Here is a 15,882-nt window from a genome sequence, read left to right as displayed (position 1 = left end):
ATATCAGTAGGATAATCACATGCAGGGGTAAATAACTAAAAAAAACCAGAAAATAATTTCACCACCACGTCGTATTTTTTGTCGCCATTTTGCCAGGAAGATAACTTACTGCACATGCCTAAGTATCGGCAGAGTCGATGTTTTAGGCCGTGGAACAACAAAGCACTCTTTGTCATCGTCGTTGGTTCATTGGGGGAACATCCTTGGATTAAGTTTTATCTTTTTTATGTAGTAAAACTGTAAACGAAAATGGAAAAGTGACTTTACTGATATGACGAACGACCAAGCGCAGAGACATGCACTGCTGCAGACGGTAGAATTTGATTCCAAATTATAAGCGAGTTTAAGCAAAATGAACTATTGAATCATCTGTGACGTAGGTATTGTGAAGTCACACTGGCTACTTCGATGCTGCCTGTATTGTGCAATTGTTATATGGTATCTTATTAAAAGTTATATTTTCATTTAAACTATCGTACATTTGCTTTTTAGTTAATTTCATAATCATGATGTTTATGGTATCTGAGAAATACTTTAGGACACCCCGGTACACACCCTTTATTCATGACACGCCACGTTAAAAATCTTTTAAAGTACCTGAACCATATGTATTTTGTACGAGTTTTTTTTTACGGATAATTGGTAGTAGTCACATGAGGGCCTAATGGAAAAGTATAGTCAGATTGGATTACTGAAAAAAGTTGAAGAGTGAAACACCCCAATAACCATGTCTCAGTAATTTTGACAGAATGTGCAAGCCCATGAACAATTTTTGAGCTGATAAATATAAACAACAAAAATGGCAACAAGGGTATGTTCCCCCATGAAGAAGTCTACGTTCACCATTTTGCTTGCTGGTTAGAATCGATCTCTACCATCCAGTACAGGAGACTTATCAAAACAACTGCAGCGTTATTGGGGTGTTTCACTTTTCAACATATTTGGGGCACACTAGATCACGGAAAAAAATTATGGACACTCTAGGTAGGTAATGGTCACGCTAGGCCACGCGTAAATATAGTGGGTCACCTTTGGTTGGTCATGGATTGTAGGGCATAGATGAGATGGTGGGTCATAGGCGAGTAAAGGCAACGCATAACATTGTGGGGAACCCTAGGTGGGTAATGGTTCGCGCTAGGGCACGCACAAGAAATGTTGGAACACTAAGCGACGCCTAAAATTGTGGGCACTCTGGGTGGGTAATGGGTCACGTAAAGGCACGCATAAGAATTGTGGGGCACGATGGGCCACGCATAGAAAATGTGGGGCACGCTAGGCCACGTATAAAAAAGGTGGGCCATGGGTCAGGCTAGGCCACGTATACATTTTGTTAGGTGCGTCATCGGCCAGGCTAGGCCACGTATAAAAATTGTGGGTAACTCTAGGTCACGCATGAAAATGGTTTACACTCCAGTTGGTAAGGGATCACCCGACGCCACGTACCCGGAATTCACATATGATCACGGGAATTCACCGAAATTCACTTCGAAAACACCCGATTCCTCCCATAAAACTAATTTATTTTAAATGCATAATACATTTATAATAACGAATACCTATTTTGATCTCTCCACAGGTCAGGTGAAGGCGCTGTAGGTGTATTTATTTGAAAGACTACTGGAATTCATTTCAATTATATGCATCATGATTACGTAGCCCAACGTAGGGCGCGTCGAATTACCCAATAACTCCAAAACAACACCCAGTAACTCGAAAAATGTTGACTGTGGAAACACAAAATAACAATTTAGTTGAGTTTAAGAAGCCTCGCTGCTTTGTGCCCAAATCGGAGGTTCATGAGAGATAACTCGTGTAGGTGATTTTTGTTGAGTGAGAGAGAAATGGGGTTTAACGTCCACTCGACACAAACTAGGATATTTCGGGACTAAAATATGGTTTAATTTTATTTACATAATTCGCTTGCGCGTAGGGGTCTTTAGCAGTGGGAGGAAACCGGAGAAAACCCACGAGGTTGGACAGGCGACCCTACTCCTTGTCACGTACAACCGGGGAATCGAAACCACGCCAGTTGACTCAATGACAGACTTTATGATATAGCGCGCGCACGCTAACCATTCAGCCACCCCCCCCCCTTTTTGTTGACAAGAAATTATGTATACTTTCGTTGCAATTAGTTGTAATGTATTGTAATTAGTGATTGATTAATAGTTTATTAAAACAGTAATTATATACATGAAACATATTATGGTATATATAGTGCAATAAACAATTCAATACTATAGCTATATTTATTTATTTATAATTGCAAATTGTGTCGATTGTCACTTTCGCTCATCGACATCGTAACTTGTTTTGAAATAAATAAATGAAATCAATTTAGATAAGTACCGCTGACAATTAATTGTCGCCGCTCAGAGTATTCTCAGTTATTATAGTCTATTGTGTGTGATTTGTGACCTTTTACAATGACAATATTTAAAAATTTAATGTGATTCGTAAATCCGATATTTTGATCATTACAGGGAGATTACTCGACATATGTGGAGGAAATCTAATAACTCGTCAAATTTGAGATGTTATGTGTAGAACTTATTTGTAATTCATCAAAAAGCCTCTTTTATCAGCATTTCAGTCCTAATTTTTTAACTTACAATATTATTTGACCAAATTTATACACCGGGAATAATTTACGATCACCGGAATTCACTTTGAAGATATCAGAATTCGCTCGTAAAATCTTCCTATTTACTTATAGTTTCCATTAATATTAATATTGAATAACTTTAAAACATATAAACACCGGAATTCACTTTCAACATATCGGAATTCGCACTAAAGACCTTCGTATTCACAAATATTTTACATTAATAATAAATTACTTTAAATCACCGGGATTCACTTTGAAAACATATAAACATCGGAAATCACTTTCAACATGTCGGAAATCGCACTTAAGACCTTCGTATGTTATGGTTGTACCGAAGAAATTAATCTTTATTTCAATTTTTGTTATGACGTCCTATGCTCGTACTTATTTTTTGTTATTTGCGTAATAATTGTGTAGGTTATGTATAGTCTGAAATGGGGTGATTAATTAAGAGTAAAACGGTTATCCATGGGCTTATGGTTGTAGTGTGAAAGAAGTAAAGAACCCAACTAAATGAACTATAATACAATCGATCTTAAAGCCGCTGGTTACATTTATCGGACATCATCGTTTTAGCTGGTTAATCCTCTCTAAAATGTAACCAAATACATTAAGAAAAGCAAGGGAATATCAAATGTTGGGAAATGTCAATTCATGATCACATCTTTGTGAATATTAAAAAGAAATTAACCATGTTTTGACTGACATTCCCTTTAGCGATTCAACAATCACCTTTAAAGTCTTCAAGTGTCAATTAGAGAAATAGTACGCAGATATCACCTGAGGAACATACCAAAGTATCTGGAATTGCCAAAGCCGGTGTTTCAGGAGGAATATGACACGGGTCGCCTACATAGCTAGACACTGTCTAAAAATATATACGGGACACCGAATCCGTTCTGTGTATAGTTTTGGGTTAAGTTTTCTCTGTTGATTTATGGTCTGAAAATTGATAGAAATGGCATGAGATTTTATTTCCTACATAACATGAACCTTGTCAGTGACGATGGCCGAACAACCAACCTTGATACCAATACGACCTAGCTAGAACTTATGGATGTGCATGAAGACATAATTATGTAAACCGAGCTTGAAAGACAACTATATGCTTAGACAAATTCTTTATCAGGTAAAACGAAAGCTATAAGTTTTCACAAAGCTTATCTAGGCCGTTTGTGTGGCACTGATCTTAGAACAAAACTTCCTCATAGCACACTGCATGACTCATGCCTGTCTTAGACGTTAAACCCCAATTTATTTTCATTGTATATACTGACACTGTCAGTAAAGGTTATATGTTTATTTTGGAGATACGTATTATTTGTAGTGATTCAGAGCTTTTAACATAATGTGCAAAGGAAATTGATTCTTTTATGGTAGTTGGACATAACCCATAAAATGTTGCCAACAGTGAGTGGTGATAGACAGTAATTGTGGTTTTTGTAGGCACGACAATAGATCAAGGCTCTATAAATAAATGTTTTTACCAATCAACTTTGTCTGTTGAGAAAGCTTTCTGTTAATACTGCAGTTCTTTTCAATCTATTAATGTCTATTACAAAAGGGGATCGAAGATTATTTTGTCTAGGCTATTGTTTATTTCTGGCAATACCTTTGGTCTTGTCCCGATAGCTGTATATATATATTGTGAGTGTCGTTTGTATGTATATCCGTTAGGGTTTAACAGCTACACTATCGCTGCCATCACGCTGAAATGTGGGGTATAAGGGGAGTGATATGTGCCTACTACTTTGTGTTTCTACTCGTGCAAGCGCGTGTGGACAGCTAGTAACACAAACATACCTTTTGTGCAATAAAATTAAATGGGGTTTAACGACCCGCTTTTTTCTTTTGCACAAACCGAGCTAATGAAGACGGACAGACGCAGTGCAGTGTGCTACGAGGGAAATTTTGCTCGGACAGCGGAGATACGACCGTCTCGTCTCGATTTCCAACTGCCAATGGTTCTGTTACGTGGGTGCAAAGATGTAAGGCCCTCCGTCATGCAAGACTGACAAAATTCCAGAGAAACTTCTAGGCTAACACCGAGATCGAATCTGCGACCTCCTGGTAGTGAGTCCGCACTGTATGTACATTTCTTGAGGTTACATATTTTGCTCCCAATTTTTGCTGTTGGATAAAATTCTATTTAGCTTAACGTTATGACGGATGTTGTGCTCGAGGCTTTGGTATCACCACCCTAAATTGAACTTCCGACATCATTTACATTTAGGTGTTGTACGTTTGGAAGAATTTAATCTATTCTGTCGACACATTAATCTAAATTATCTGTGCTATTTGATTGGACAATGCACTTGTGATGGTTTCGACAACCTGTTTGAACAAACATTTCACCTCGAGGAGTATTCGTACAAAGTCGCCCTATTTGTATTGATGCTTCTAGCAGTTAAAAACAGTACAACACAACACTTGTTTTTGTCCCCCGCCTTTCGAAGAAAGCAGGGGACTATTAAAATGGGTTCGTCCGTCTGTCTGTCTGTCTGTCCGTCTGTCTGTCTGTCTGTCCGTCCGTCTGTTTGTCCGTCACACTTTTTGGGACACAATAACTCTCCTTCTAATTGACCTAGAATGTTCAAACTTGGTGTAGGTGTTTATTAGGTCAATGCCTTGATGGAGTTCGAAGATGAGCATTTTCTGCTTAGGGTAAGCAGAGATAAGCAATTCGATTGGTTGATGCTTTGGGACACGATAACTTTAGTTCTAATTAAGCGAGAGTGATGAAACTTGGTGTATAGTTTCATTACATCAATACCTTGACTAAGTTCGATAATGAGCATTTTCTGCTCAGGGTAAGCAGAGCGATTAGCAATTACATTGGCCGAGACTTTGGAACACAATGACTCTCCCTCTAATTGAGCTAAAATGTTCAAACTTGGTTTAGGTGTTTATTAGGTCAATGCCTTAAAGTGGTGTGGAGATGAGCATTTTCTGCTTAGAGTAAGTAGAGATAAGCAATTTGATTGGCTGATACTTTGGGACACGATAACTTTAGTTCCAATTTAGTGAGAGTGATGAAACTTGGTGTATAGTTTCATTACATCGATACCTTGACTAAGTTCGATATTGAGCATTTTCTGCTCAGGGTAAGCAGAGCGATAAGCAATTTGATTGGCCAAGACTTTGGAACACAATAACTCTCCTTCTAATTGAGCTAGAATGTTCAAACTTGGTGTAGGTGTTTATTGGGTCAATGCCTTGATAGAGTGCAAAGATGGTAAGTAGAGATAAGCAATTTGATTCGTTGATGCTTTGGGACACGATAACTTTAGTTCTAATTAAGTAAGAGTGATGAAACTTGGTGTATAGTTTCATTACATCAATACCTTGACTAAGTTCGATGGTGAGAATTGTCCGCTTAGGCTAAGGAGAAATAAGTATTTTGATTGGTCAAGACTTTGGAACATAACAACTCTGCTTCTAATTGAGGTAGAATGTTTAAACTTGATGTAGATGTTCGTCTTGACTGAGTTCAATGATTAACATATTGAGCTAAAGCTAAGCAGCGATAAGCAATTTCCTTGGTCGATGCTTTGGGACAAGATAACTTTGATTCTATCTGATAGAGAGTGATGAAACTTACAGTTGATAATCAGTTTGATTGCTCGATACTTTTGAAAAAAAATAGATGTGCGATTAATTAATATGTGTCATCTATTTATTTGGGATTTCGGCGGGGGACATCAGCCTCACTGTTGGCTTGTTAAATGTTGCTTTTGGGAGGATATTTAACTGTTTAAGCCTCGTATGCAAATGAATATACGGCATACAGAGAGCTGCGGTGGAAATGTTGCCCAGACAGCTGATGGATTCCAATTGCCAAGGGTCTGTTACGTTCAGGTCAACGTGTACACGTGGACTCGGGGTTTCGTCGCATACGAATGACTAGACGCTGTTCCTTGCGGGTCCTAAAATTTAAAATAACATCAACGCAAGTTAATGTAAAGAGGATTCCAATTAGAACTGTTCAACGCTCAACTGCTCCCAAGTTGTTAACTTAGTTTAGTATTATATTCCGGCCATACTGAAAACCCGGAAAGAGCTTACAGTGCTTCAGTTGTATAGAACTGTCAATAACCCATAGAGCGTTATCTGTGGTATATGCGGAACCAATTTGGGAGGCCAAGAGAAGGGTAGGCCTAGTTGTCTTAGGTGTTTTCCACCAAATTACATCCATATTGGATCCGAATGACTATGGTTTGACATTTACCGATGATTTCCCGAGATAACTCCTCTTTAAAATAAGAATATATAAAGTAAAAAACTAACGAATCCGAAATGAAAGTGCTGGTATCCCCGACTCCCAAAATGTAGCCGACAGGCAGTAGCCACCGTATTTGTTTTAATAGTCTCTATCCCTAATACACTCCGTCAACTTTTATTAACAATGCGTAGATTCTGCCAGGTATTGTCCTATTCCCGACATTTGAGTTAAACCTAACTAGTTATTATGGCGGCTTTAGTTTGGGGTATCGGAGTGCCCAGGCTTCTATAATAACTAAACTGTTAAGAAATATTTCAAGCAGTAATCATGATTTTTCCCGGGTCCTGCCCCCCACCCCCTCCAAAACACACACTGCTAAGGAACCCTACGCAGCAAATTAGTTGTCCGAAAAATAATAGAATAGTTTCATGGTTGGACTCCAGCCTGCAGGCCGCGTGGAATTCTGGAATCCCAGTCTAGGAAATCCGACGTTAATCTGTGACCGGAAAACACGTGATTAAAAGTTTGCAAATTTTTATGTGTTTCCAGGAATTTCGCCGGACCATGGACACAGATAAAACCGACGGATTCATTGTACATAATAGCTCATGGGATATAAATGCCGTTTTGGTAAATATTACCGGGGAAAAGTTTGGCAACCTACCTGACGCGGCCTGCAGGCTGGTGTCCTTGAAACTATTCAATTGTTTTTTTTCGGACAACTAGTTTCATTATGTATAGCAATCGTTGTGAAACTAAATCGGAGAGATTTTGATTTGACAGTGTTTTGGTTCTGATATGCAAGATCTTCTTTGACGTTCCAAAGTAAAAGTTCGGTGCTAAGACCACATTAAGATAAATGTTCCTATTATTAATTAGAACATGTTTCGCTTTAAATTTTATATTTTGCGCCGACATTTATATCTTTAAATCCTCCTAGAGCAAGAACGAACAATTTGACCTTTTGACCCCCTGGGTCACAAAGAACAAAGGTGAATTTAGCAAATTTATATTTTTATTGAAAGGGAAGTTACTTTCGGTCATTTTCAGCCTGTTTTCGTGATACAAGAATGACTGCGCATTCACTTTCAGTACAAATGACCTCATTTGACCTTTGACCCCGAATATCTCGAAAACGCCCCACCGACGGACCGATTACCACTCGGCATCGTATTCTACGCCAAATTTTACTATAGAAATGTCGCATTTTCTTGATTAGAATATTTCAAATATATAATGGACATATAAGCTATGATGGCTGACAAAAATAAATAAATAAATTATTATACCGCAAAGACAGCAACTATTTATTTTGGTGCATGCCCTGGTGTCACACCCACTTTTTTGTTAAACATACATTATGCAAGAGCTAAATCTGCCTATTGCAGGTCTTTCTTTAGGCCTGAAATGTTATATAAACTATTAATTAAACATTTATTAACAAAACACGACCATTATCAACTCTCGGTGGCATCGGATACTCGAGATTTTAACTAGATTAGAACGGTTCACCATTTAAAAATTTAATTTAAAAATGGGAAAGCGAGGCGAGGCTAGGTCAAATATACCAGCGCCCTGGTTACCACTATGCACACATCTTGTCAAAACTACACACAGTGAAAACTTGGCTCAGAATGAAGTAATTTGAATCAAATTTTCAATATTACCATTTTCCATTATCTATTTTTGAGCTATTATAGTAAGAATGGTCAGCTCTTTATCTAAATCTTACATAATGTATCTTTAATATTTAGTCTGTAAATTTGGCAAAACAAACCCAATGCCTATAGCTTTCTTTGCCTCTTGTCATATTACAGTCATTGCAGCCAGTTTATATTCCATGCTCTTCATTTTAAAAGGTACCATATGTGGACGTATATTGCAGCGGTAGCGATGCTCTTGTTAAAATCAAATAAAATTGTGACCTATAGAGGGTCCACAAGCTAAAATCGGGATTCTTTTGGACAATCAGGGGCCATGATCCAGGAACTTACATTCCATTATGCGCGAATATCAAAAGGAACCCAGATCTTTGACATAAACACATGAGGCGATACGCAGTTTCTGTGATCTTAACGCCTATCAATATCACAAAAAAGCCCGTTTAAATTACCACTTGCGTTGCCGATGCTGCTGTTATCTTGATCTTGACATGGATTGAAAATGCGGAGTCACCTTCATGTTTAGTTTCGTATTTTAAAACTGTTGGGCATACTTGAAAAAATACTCTTCATGATTTGATTGGGTCATACATAAAAGATTATAATTACACAAAAATATGAGTTGATGAAAGATATCGAATTATTAAACAATCATCAATTTTCCAGTTAAAGAGCAAGAAATATGACCATAACTGATGACTAGGTTTGATCAATTTTCATAATAATTTATATTGATATGCCTTTATTCAATTGGGATGAGTATATATTTATTTATTTCATTTAAATGGTGATATCAAATTCAGTTTGTTATAATCACTCTTGAAGGAATTCTGATCTATAAAATTCTGACATGACCAACTAACTGTTAAATTGTGACCGCATTCGAGCTAAACGGGTTGATAGTGATTCGTTATTTTAAAAATGTTCTGTTCCTATTCTTTTGATTAACCCACCAATTTTTCCCTTCTGATTTAATTTTAGTTTTATCAATACTATTAAATTCCTGGACGCAGGTCTCGCAGAGGTTGAGTCGGTTGCGAGCAAGATTGTCCGCTAACTCATTTCCTACTATACCGGTTTTATTTTTATTTCGAAGGGACTTGCCCGAATATTCTGAACAATTTTTGGTTTAGATGTTGTATTGTCGTGTATTATTGAATTCATGCTGCTAAGGGAGTGTACCTGTCTTTATTAGCCCAGTCGGAGCAGAACAGTAGGACGTTAAACCCTATTTTATTTCCGTTCATTTCTGCTAAGGGAGTGACACAAGTACAGCTCGTTGAATGGTAGACGACAAAAGCCAGTCAAGAGATGTGGATATTGCCTTTACATCTGATGCATAGATGGAATATCCACCTGGTAATTTTTTTTTTGTATTTTAAAGGATCTATACATCTAAATCAATAATATCCATAAAATTCGAAATTAAAAAGACGAATTAGAATTCAATTTTGGTCCATTTCAATCAATATTGTTGTTATCTTACTAAGAAAATATCGGATTTTCAAATTAACTATTTAAGACATGGTGAACATTTTAAAATCACTACACGAATCGTGTATTCTAGTCTACGGATAAAATAGCCGCGGGTGCCATATGAAATGAAAAAAGAAAACATAACCCAGAATTATGTACACTCATATTACGTGCTTTTAGATCCATGTTCGTCTATTTTAAGGTTCCAAAGATTAGAGCTATACGATCTTTAACATAAAATTCATGAATGTTAACACCTGGTGCAGTTTTGTTCGTGTTTGGATCAGGAGACCTGTCCATGTGTACATTTTTACATGCTTCACGTTATCGCTCAAGAATTCCATCGATAGTATTGGAGCGTATTATGGATTTTCTTTCTTTTGAACAACATTACTTAGGCTTCTATCATGGTTTGGATTTAATAAAATCTATGGAGATCGATAAGAAAATAACTTGTCAGTGATCTGATAGTGATCTAATCTTAGATATTTTTTATGAATCATTAATTGCTCTGTGGCCGAAAGGAAAGTTGAGTCTCCGATTTAACATTTCTGTTAAATTTTTCCTTGGTGATTTTGTGCACTTAAATGTTTGACAACTCTCCCCAAGACATTGTATCTTAGTCCAGTATCTCAATGTCAGGTCATTGCGCCTCAATTCGAATGGCATATCACCTACTTCCTGCAATAGACATGGAAGGGTATCGCTGTCAATGCTCTGCTAATATGTCTTTTCGATTGATTATATCTAAACAGTACAATGTACAAATACCGGCAATGATAAGGTCAAAATATCTCAAAGGCCAAACTTAAATGTAAAACGTCAAATGTAATGTGTCAAATGACAAATTTTTTTATTGGAAAATACTATTTTTTGACGTGTCAAAATTTTACATTTCACTCATTACATTTTACATTTGCTCTCTGCCGAATCTCATTTGTCCTTCACGCTATCTGCATAACACCCTATGCACAGCACTGTCTTTGATATGCAAATATAGGATATCACGTGACTTATTAACATAAACGGAAACGACGCCAGGATCAACCTGGCACACTATAAGGATATTCACCACACGATAAGAGGAAATCAACCTGGCACACTATATGAGATACATTACGGAAGATTCAAGAGCTGACAGTTCTCACTGTAATAGTTAAATGCTGAAAATTTCAGTCAAATAGCTTTATTCTAAGCCAAGGAAACCTTATTTTAAAATCGATGCCTCGATTGTCATTGTTGCCGCTGTCACGATAATTATCAAAGTCTCAATTATCCATTTTTGCGGTTAATCATCAATGGGCATTGAACAACAAATCGGATTCAAATCCAATGAGATGGCATCGAGAGTTGGTTATGGTCTTTTCATGTTAATAAATGTCTAATTAATAGTTTATATAAAGAAAGACTTACAGTGGGTAGATTTACCTCTTGCATAGTGCATTTTAACCTTGACAAACGATCAAATTTGGATGGTACTAAACTCTATTACTATGATTACGAAGATGAGGGGTGGGGGTATTCAATGTTAACATACGGGTCTTAATGCGAAAGTCTAAATATTATAATACCTTTAAATGAACGGTACGTTCATTGCTCTTTTCAAATAATGTTCTCGCACATTCATATTTTCATAACTTGTAAATGAAAAGATTAAAGGGGTTGGGGGGAACTAAAGATGTGCTTAATCCAGAATTCCATTTATCTATACTAAGAAATGTATAGTCCTCTCTTTAAGTATATTCATTATTTGTTGGGCACATGCATATATACTTTTATTTGAAATAGATCAAAGTTAATTAGCTTGCATTCAACTCTATTTAGAGAGAGAGATAGAGACGGGGGGGGGGGGGCGAGTGTTTTAAAATGCCAAATTACAAGTCTTAATACCAAATTCCAGTTATCCTACACATAACTGGAAGACAAATTCTAGTTGTTTTGTCGATGGCTCAGTGGGTACGATGTTGGCTCGCTAACCTGATGATCCTGTTTTTGATCCCTGTTGTGGCCGAGAAAGTTTATGGGGATTTTCCTGCGTGGTTCCTCCTTGTCAGTAGTGCAGGACCGAGGGCCTGGCAATGGAAACCTTAGTCGTGCGGATGGAAGGGAAAACCGATGTCCTGTGTACACGTTAAAGATCCATTAGCAGTTGGAATTCGATATAATAGTAGGCTGTAGCGCCGCTGTCCGGGCAAAATATCCCTCACAGCACACTGTATGGCGTATGCCCTTATTCATTAGCCCAGTCGGAGCAGAACAGTAGGACGTTAAACTCCCATTTTATTTCATTTCTTATAGTATGCTGGCCTAAACTGTGTCCGGTTGATCTCGGCGTCGTTTCCGTATATGTTAAGTCACGTGATATCCTACATTTACATAATATCAAAGATAGTGCTGTGCGTAAGATGCTATGTGGAACGTGAAGGACAAATGAGATCCGGCAGAGCGCAAATGTAATGAGAGAAAAGTAAAATGCATTTTCCAATAAACATTTGTCATTTGACACCTTACATTTGACGTTTTACATTTAACTTTGGCTTTAGAGGTATTTTGACTTTATCATTTCCAGTATTAGGGCTTTATACATATATTTTTTTTTACATATAATCAATCGAAAAGACTTAGTAGCAGAGCATCGACAGCGATACCCTGTGTCCCTGGTGTAGTTCAGTTCCTGTTTAATTTATGTAGCTGTTTTATATTCTGTTCCATATATAAATAAACCGTATATGTACGAAACTGAGCCCTGTTTTCACTAATATAATCGTGTTACACACAGCCATAGCCGCATATTGATCTTATCATTGACCTATCTATCATTAGCAGAGTAGTTTATTTGCTCTCAATGATATGCCTGTCAGTCACATCATTACATTCAGAAAATTCTGCCCCCTTTCCTTCGAATTCAATTCAGACATTATTTGCTTCCAGTTTCAGAGTTGACACTTCCCTATAATATCTACAGGAGAGCGTAACTCTAAATACCCAGTCATTGGACCAATTCGATAATTTATCTAATGTATTTTTGTTCTGACCGTACCGTGGGTATTCACTGCATGCCAGATTGAACTGGCATCTGCATAAGCAGCGACGGTAATCAATTTCTTAATATAGTTACATTCTTACATGTATTGGACTGAAGTTCTTTAATCATGATATTGAAATGAAATCGTCCATATGACATATGCTTTTTATACGCTCCATTAGTAGGACCTTAAACCCCAATTCAATCATTTATCATTCAGTCAGTTTAGGGATAACCCATAACAATCGAGTCTAACATATTTAAATGGACACAGCTCATGTAGGGCAAAAGTTATTTTTAGTCTTTCTCTCCCTTTCCCTTTTTCCCACTTTTGAATGGCGATTTTTGTTGACTTTTTGGTGCAGAATCGAAGAAAAGGGTTTGAAAATACATTTTCTACCAGGTTTTGGTGAATATTCATGATTTTGAGGCGGAAGGATACAAGAGTTGAGAGGTTGGTTAGGTTGAAATGTAGGGTCCAAAATTGCATGTTTTCTTGTGTATCTCAAGTTTTCCATGGTGAACCTCATACGTGCTTTTGGGCAAGAGGTTGCCACATGTTGCTCCATCTGTGGTAGAAAGTGTTCTACCCAACGAAAATTTGGGAAAAAGTTAGAGCCGGTCTAAGAGACGAGAATTAACATTAAAGTCAATGGGCAAATGTTTAGTGATCTGTGGCCAAATGAACGTTGTAGACTCGATTGTCTAACTAATAAGACGGGCGAATGGTTCACAGAATCTAGAGTCAATGTTCAGGTTGATTCCACCTTCGTCTGTTCAAGCGTGACTCAGTGATCAGGAGGTTCGGAGTCCAATCCCATTGTTTTCATATCACCATAATACAATACGGACTACCGTTTGCGCAGCCGTTGCATTTACCGCCCAGTTGTCGTTGATATAATGAGTTTGGTTTGTTTTTATTACTGACTGCAAGCCTTTGCTGCCTCTGCTTTTCGTAAATAAGGACAATAGTCTCTTTCACTAGCTTAGCTGACTGGTTATGTCAATAAAAGTTTTTTTTCAGAATTTAATCATAATGAAAGGTTCCACCGGAGACCTGTTATATCCGATGTTCTAGACAATATCTGTTTGCTTGTCTAATTCTATACGACGAGTATTTGAAATGTTGTGGATTCTTAAAAATATATTTTGCGTATACCAATAATATATAGATTCTCATTTTTCTTTGTAGTGTGTCAGACGTACGCAACGATTACCGGTACAGCTGGGTTATTGATAATCAACAGTTATTCCGCCATAGCTATCGACAGGTTTACATCAGTGACAAAATATAATAATCCCAACTTTCCAAGATCAAAAAGTACTATCGTTGCTTATTCAGTGTTTGTGTGGTTATATTCATTGTTATGGTCACTGGCTCCGGTGCTAGGATGGAGTCAATACCAATTGGACGGATCAAGAACTACGTGTACATTTGACTATTTATCCCGGAATTGGAAGAACCGGTCGTTTATTCTCTCAATTGCCTTGTTTAATTTTGCTCTTCCTCTGTGTTTTATTATCTTCGCCTATTCCAAAATACTACGTTTAATATCGTCACACAGACAGGAAATGAAATCCTACCATACTTCTGTTGTTATATGTAAAGGCAGATTTTCCAGTCAAAGACGATTTCGAGGTGAAAGAAAAACAGCCATAACCTTGCTCATAACAGTTGGTGTATTTTGCATTTCGTGGGTGCCATACGTCATCATTGCTATGATTGGTCAGTTCGGTAACCAATCCCTGCTAACACCTCAATTATCTGTGGTACCGCAGTTGGTGGCTAAAATGTCTACAGTGACTAATCCTATTTTGTATTCTTTAAGTCACCCAGTTGTTAGAAGGAAACTCTTTTTAAAACTCAAACATCGAATGAGAAGTCCGATTTCTGAAACCGGAAGTTCTGGCAGAATAGAAGCTATTCCAATGTAAATGGTCCTTCTCAACTAAAATCATATCCTCAACCTCAGGCGTCGTGTTTTGATATTTGAAGGCAGTCGTACGACATTTCCAACGCCTATATGTGTATTCGGAAATTGATTGGATTATCCAGTCCATAAAAACACGATAGCTGTAAAAAGTAGGATTATGTCGTATCCGTTAGTACATATTACATCCATGATGCAGCAGATACCTCCTTAAGTGTAGTCAGAGATTAATAATGGGACAGAAAACCTTATAATGGTTACGAAACAGTAATTGACATAGAGAATATAACGATATACATTATTTTGTTCAACAACGATTGGTGATACCTAAATAACTTACAGCCCAAACGCTGGAGTACTTTTAGTAGTACTCAATGTCAGACAGAAAAGTTTTAGTAGTACTCATTGTCAGAAAAAAAACCTAAAAATAACACCCAGAATAATAACTTGAAAGTTAAAACAGAAGGAAATCAAATGGGGTTTAACGTCCTACTGTTCTGTTATCCACAGTACTGTTCCAATTACTATATGACATCCAAAGAATGTGTTCTGCTCCGACAAGGTAATGAAGTCAGGCATACGTCATGTGGTGTGGCATGAGTAAATTTTCCTCGGACAGCGGCCCTACGGGCCCTACGGCCTACTCGTATTTCGAATTCCAACGGTCAATGGTTCGTTAAGGTACACGCGACGAATTTACGTTGTCCAGCACGACTGACAAGATATCAAAGTCATTATACTTTAATGTTTATATTGATTAAACCTTTCGTCAAAAACAGGCAAAAGGTGATTACACGTATTTCCCTTATAGTATATATACCCGCCTTCATTAGCCCACTTGGTGCACAATAGTACGACGATAAACCCCATTTCACTTCTAACTCTAGCAATCCCAATGCAACATTCGAACGGTATTACATTGTGAATACCTAATATAAACGAATACAAATTATTTGAAT

The 15,882-nt window shown here is 37.4% G+C and overlaps 1 protein-coding gene across 1 annotated transcript; it reads left to right on the top strand.

The window, feature by feature from the left end:
- The first annotated feature begins 971 nt into the window (after nucleotides 1-971).
- LOC126809642 (melanopsin-like) lies at nucleotides 972-14,927 on the top strand. The gene is made up of 3 exons (XM_056099041.1): nucleotides 972-984; nucleotides 14,335-14,421; nucleotides 14,743-14,927. The coding sequence occupies exons 1-3, from the start codon at nucleotides 972-974 to the stop codon at nucleotides 14,925-14,927; spliced, it is 285 nt and encodes a 94-aa protein (XP_055955016.1).
- Nucleotides 14,928-15,882: the final 955 nt, after the last annotated feature.

The sequence above is a fragment of the Patella vulgata genome, chromosome 2 (genome assembly GCF_932274485.2).
Source record: "Patella vulgata chromosome 2, xgPatVulg1.2, whole genome shotgun sequence".
NCBI lineage: Eukaryota > Metazoa > Mollusca > Gastropoda > Patellidae > Patella > Patella vulgata.
This window is presented reverse-complemented; position numbering and strand designations above follow the sequence as displayed.

What these genes read in the sequence shown, in the direction of transcription:
- LOC126809642 (XM_056099041.1), top strand. An exon ending in GGACGGATCAAGAACTACGT is followed by an intron (nt 14,422 to 14,742) that starts GTACATTTGACT and finishes ACCAATCCCTGC; the next exon opens with TAACACCTCAATTATCTGTG.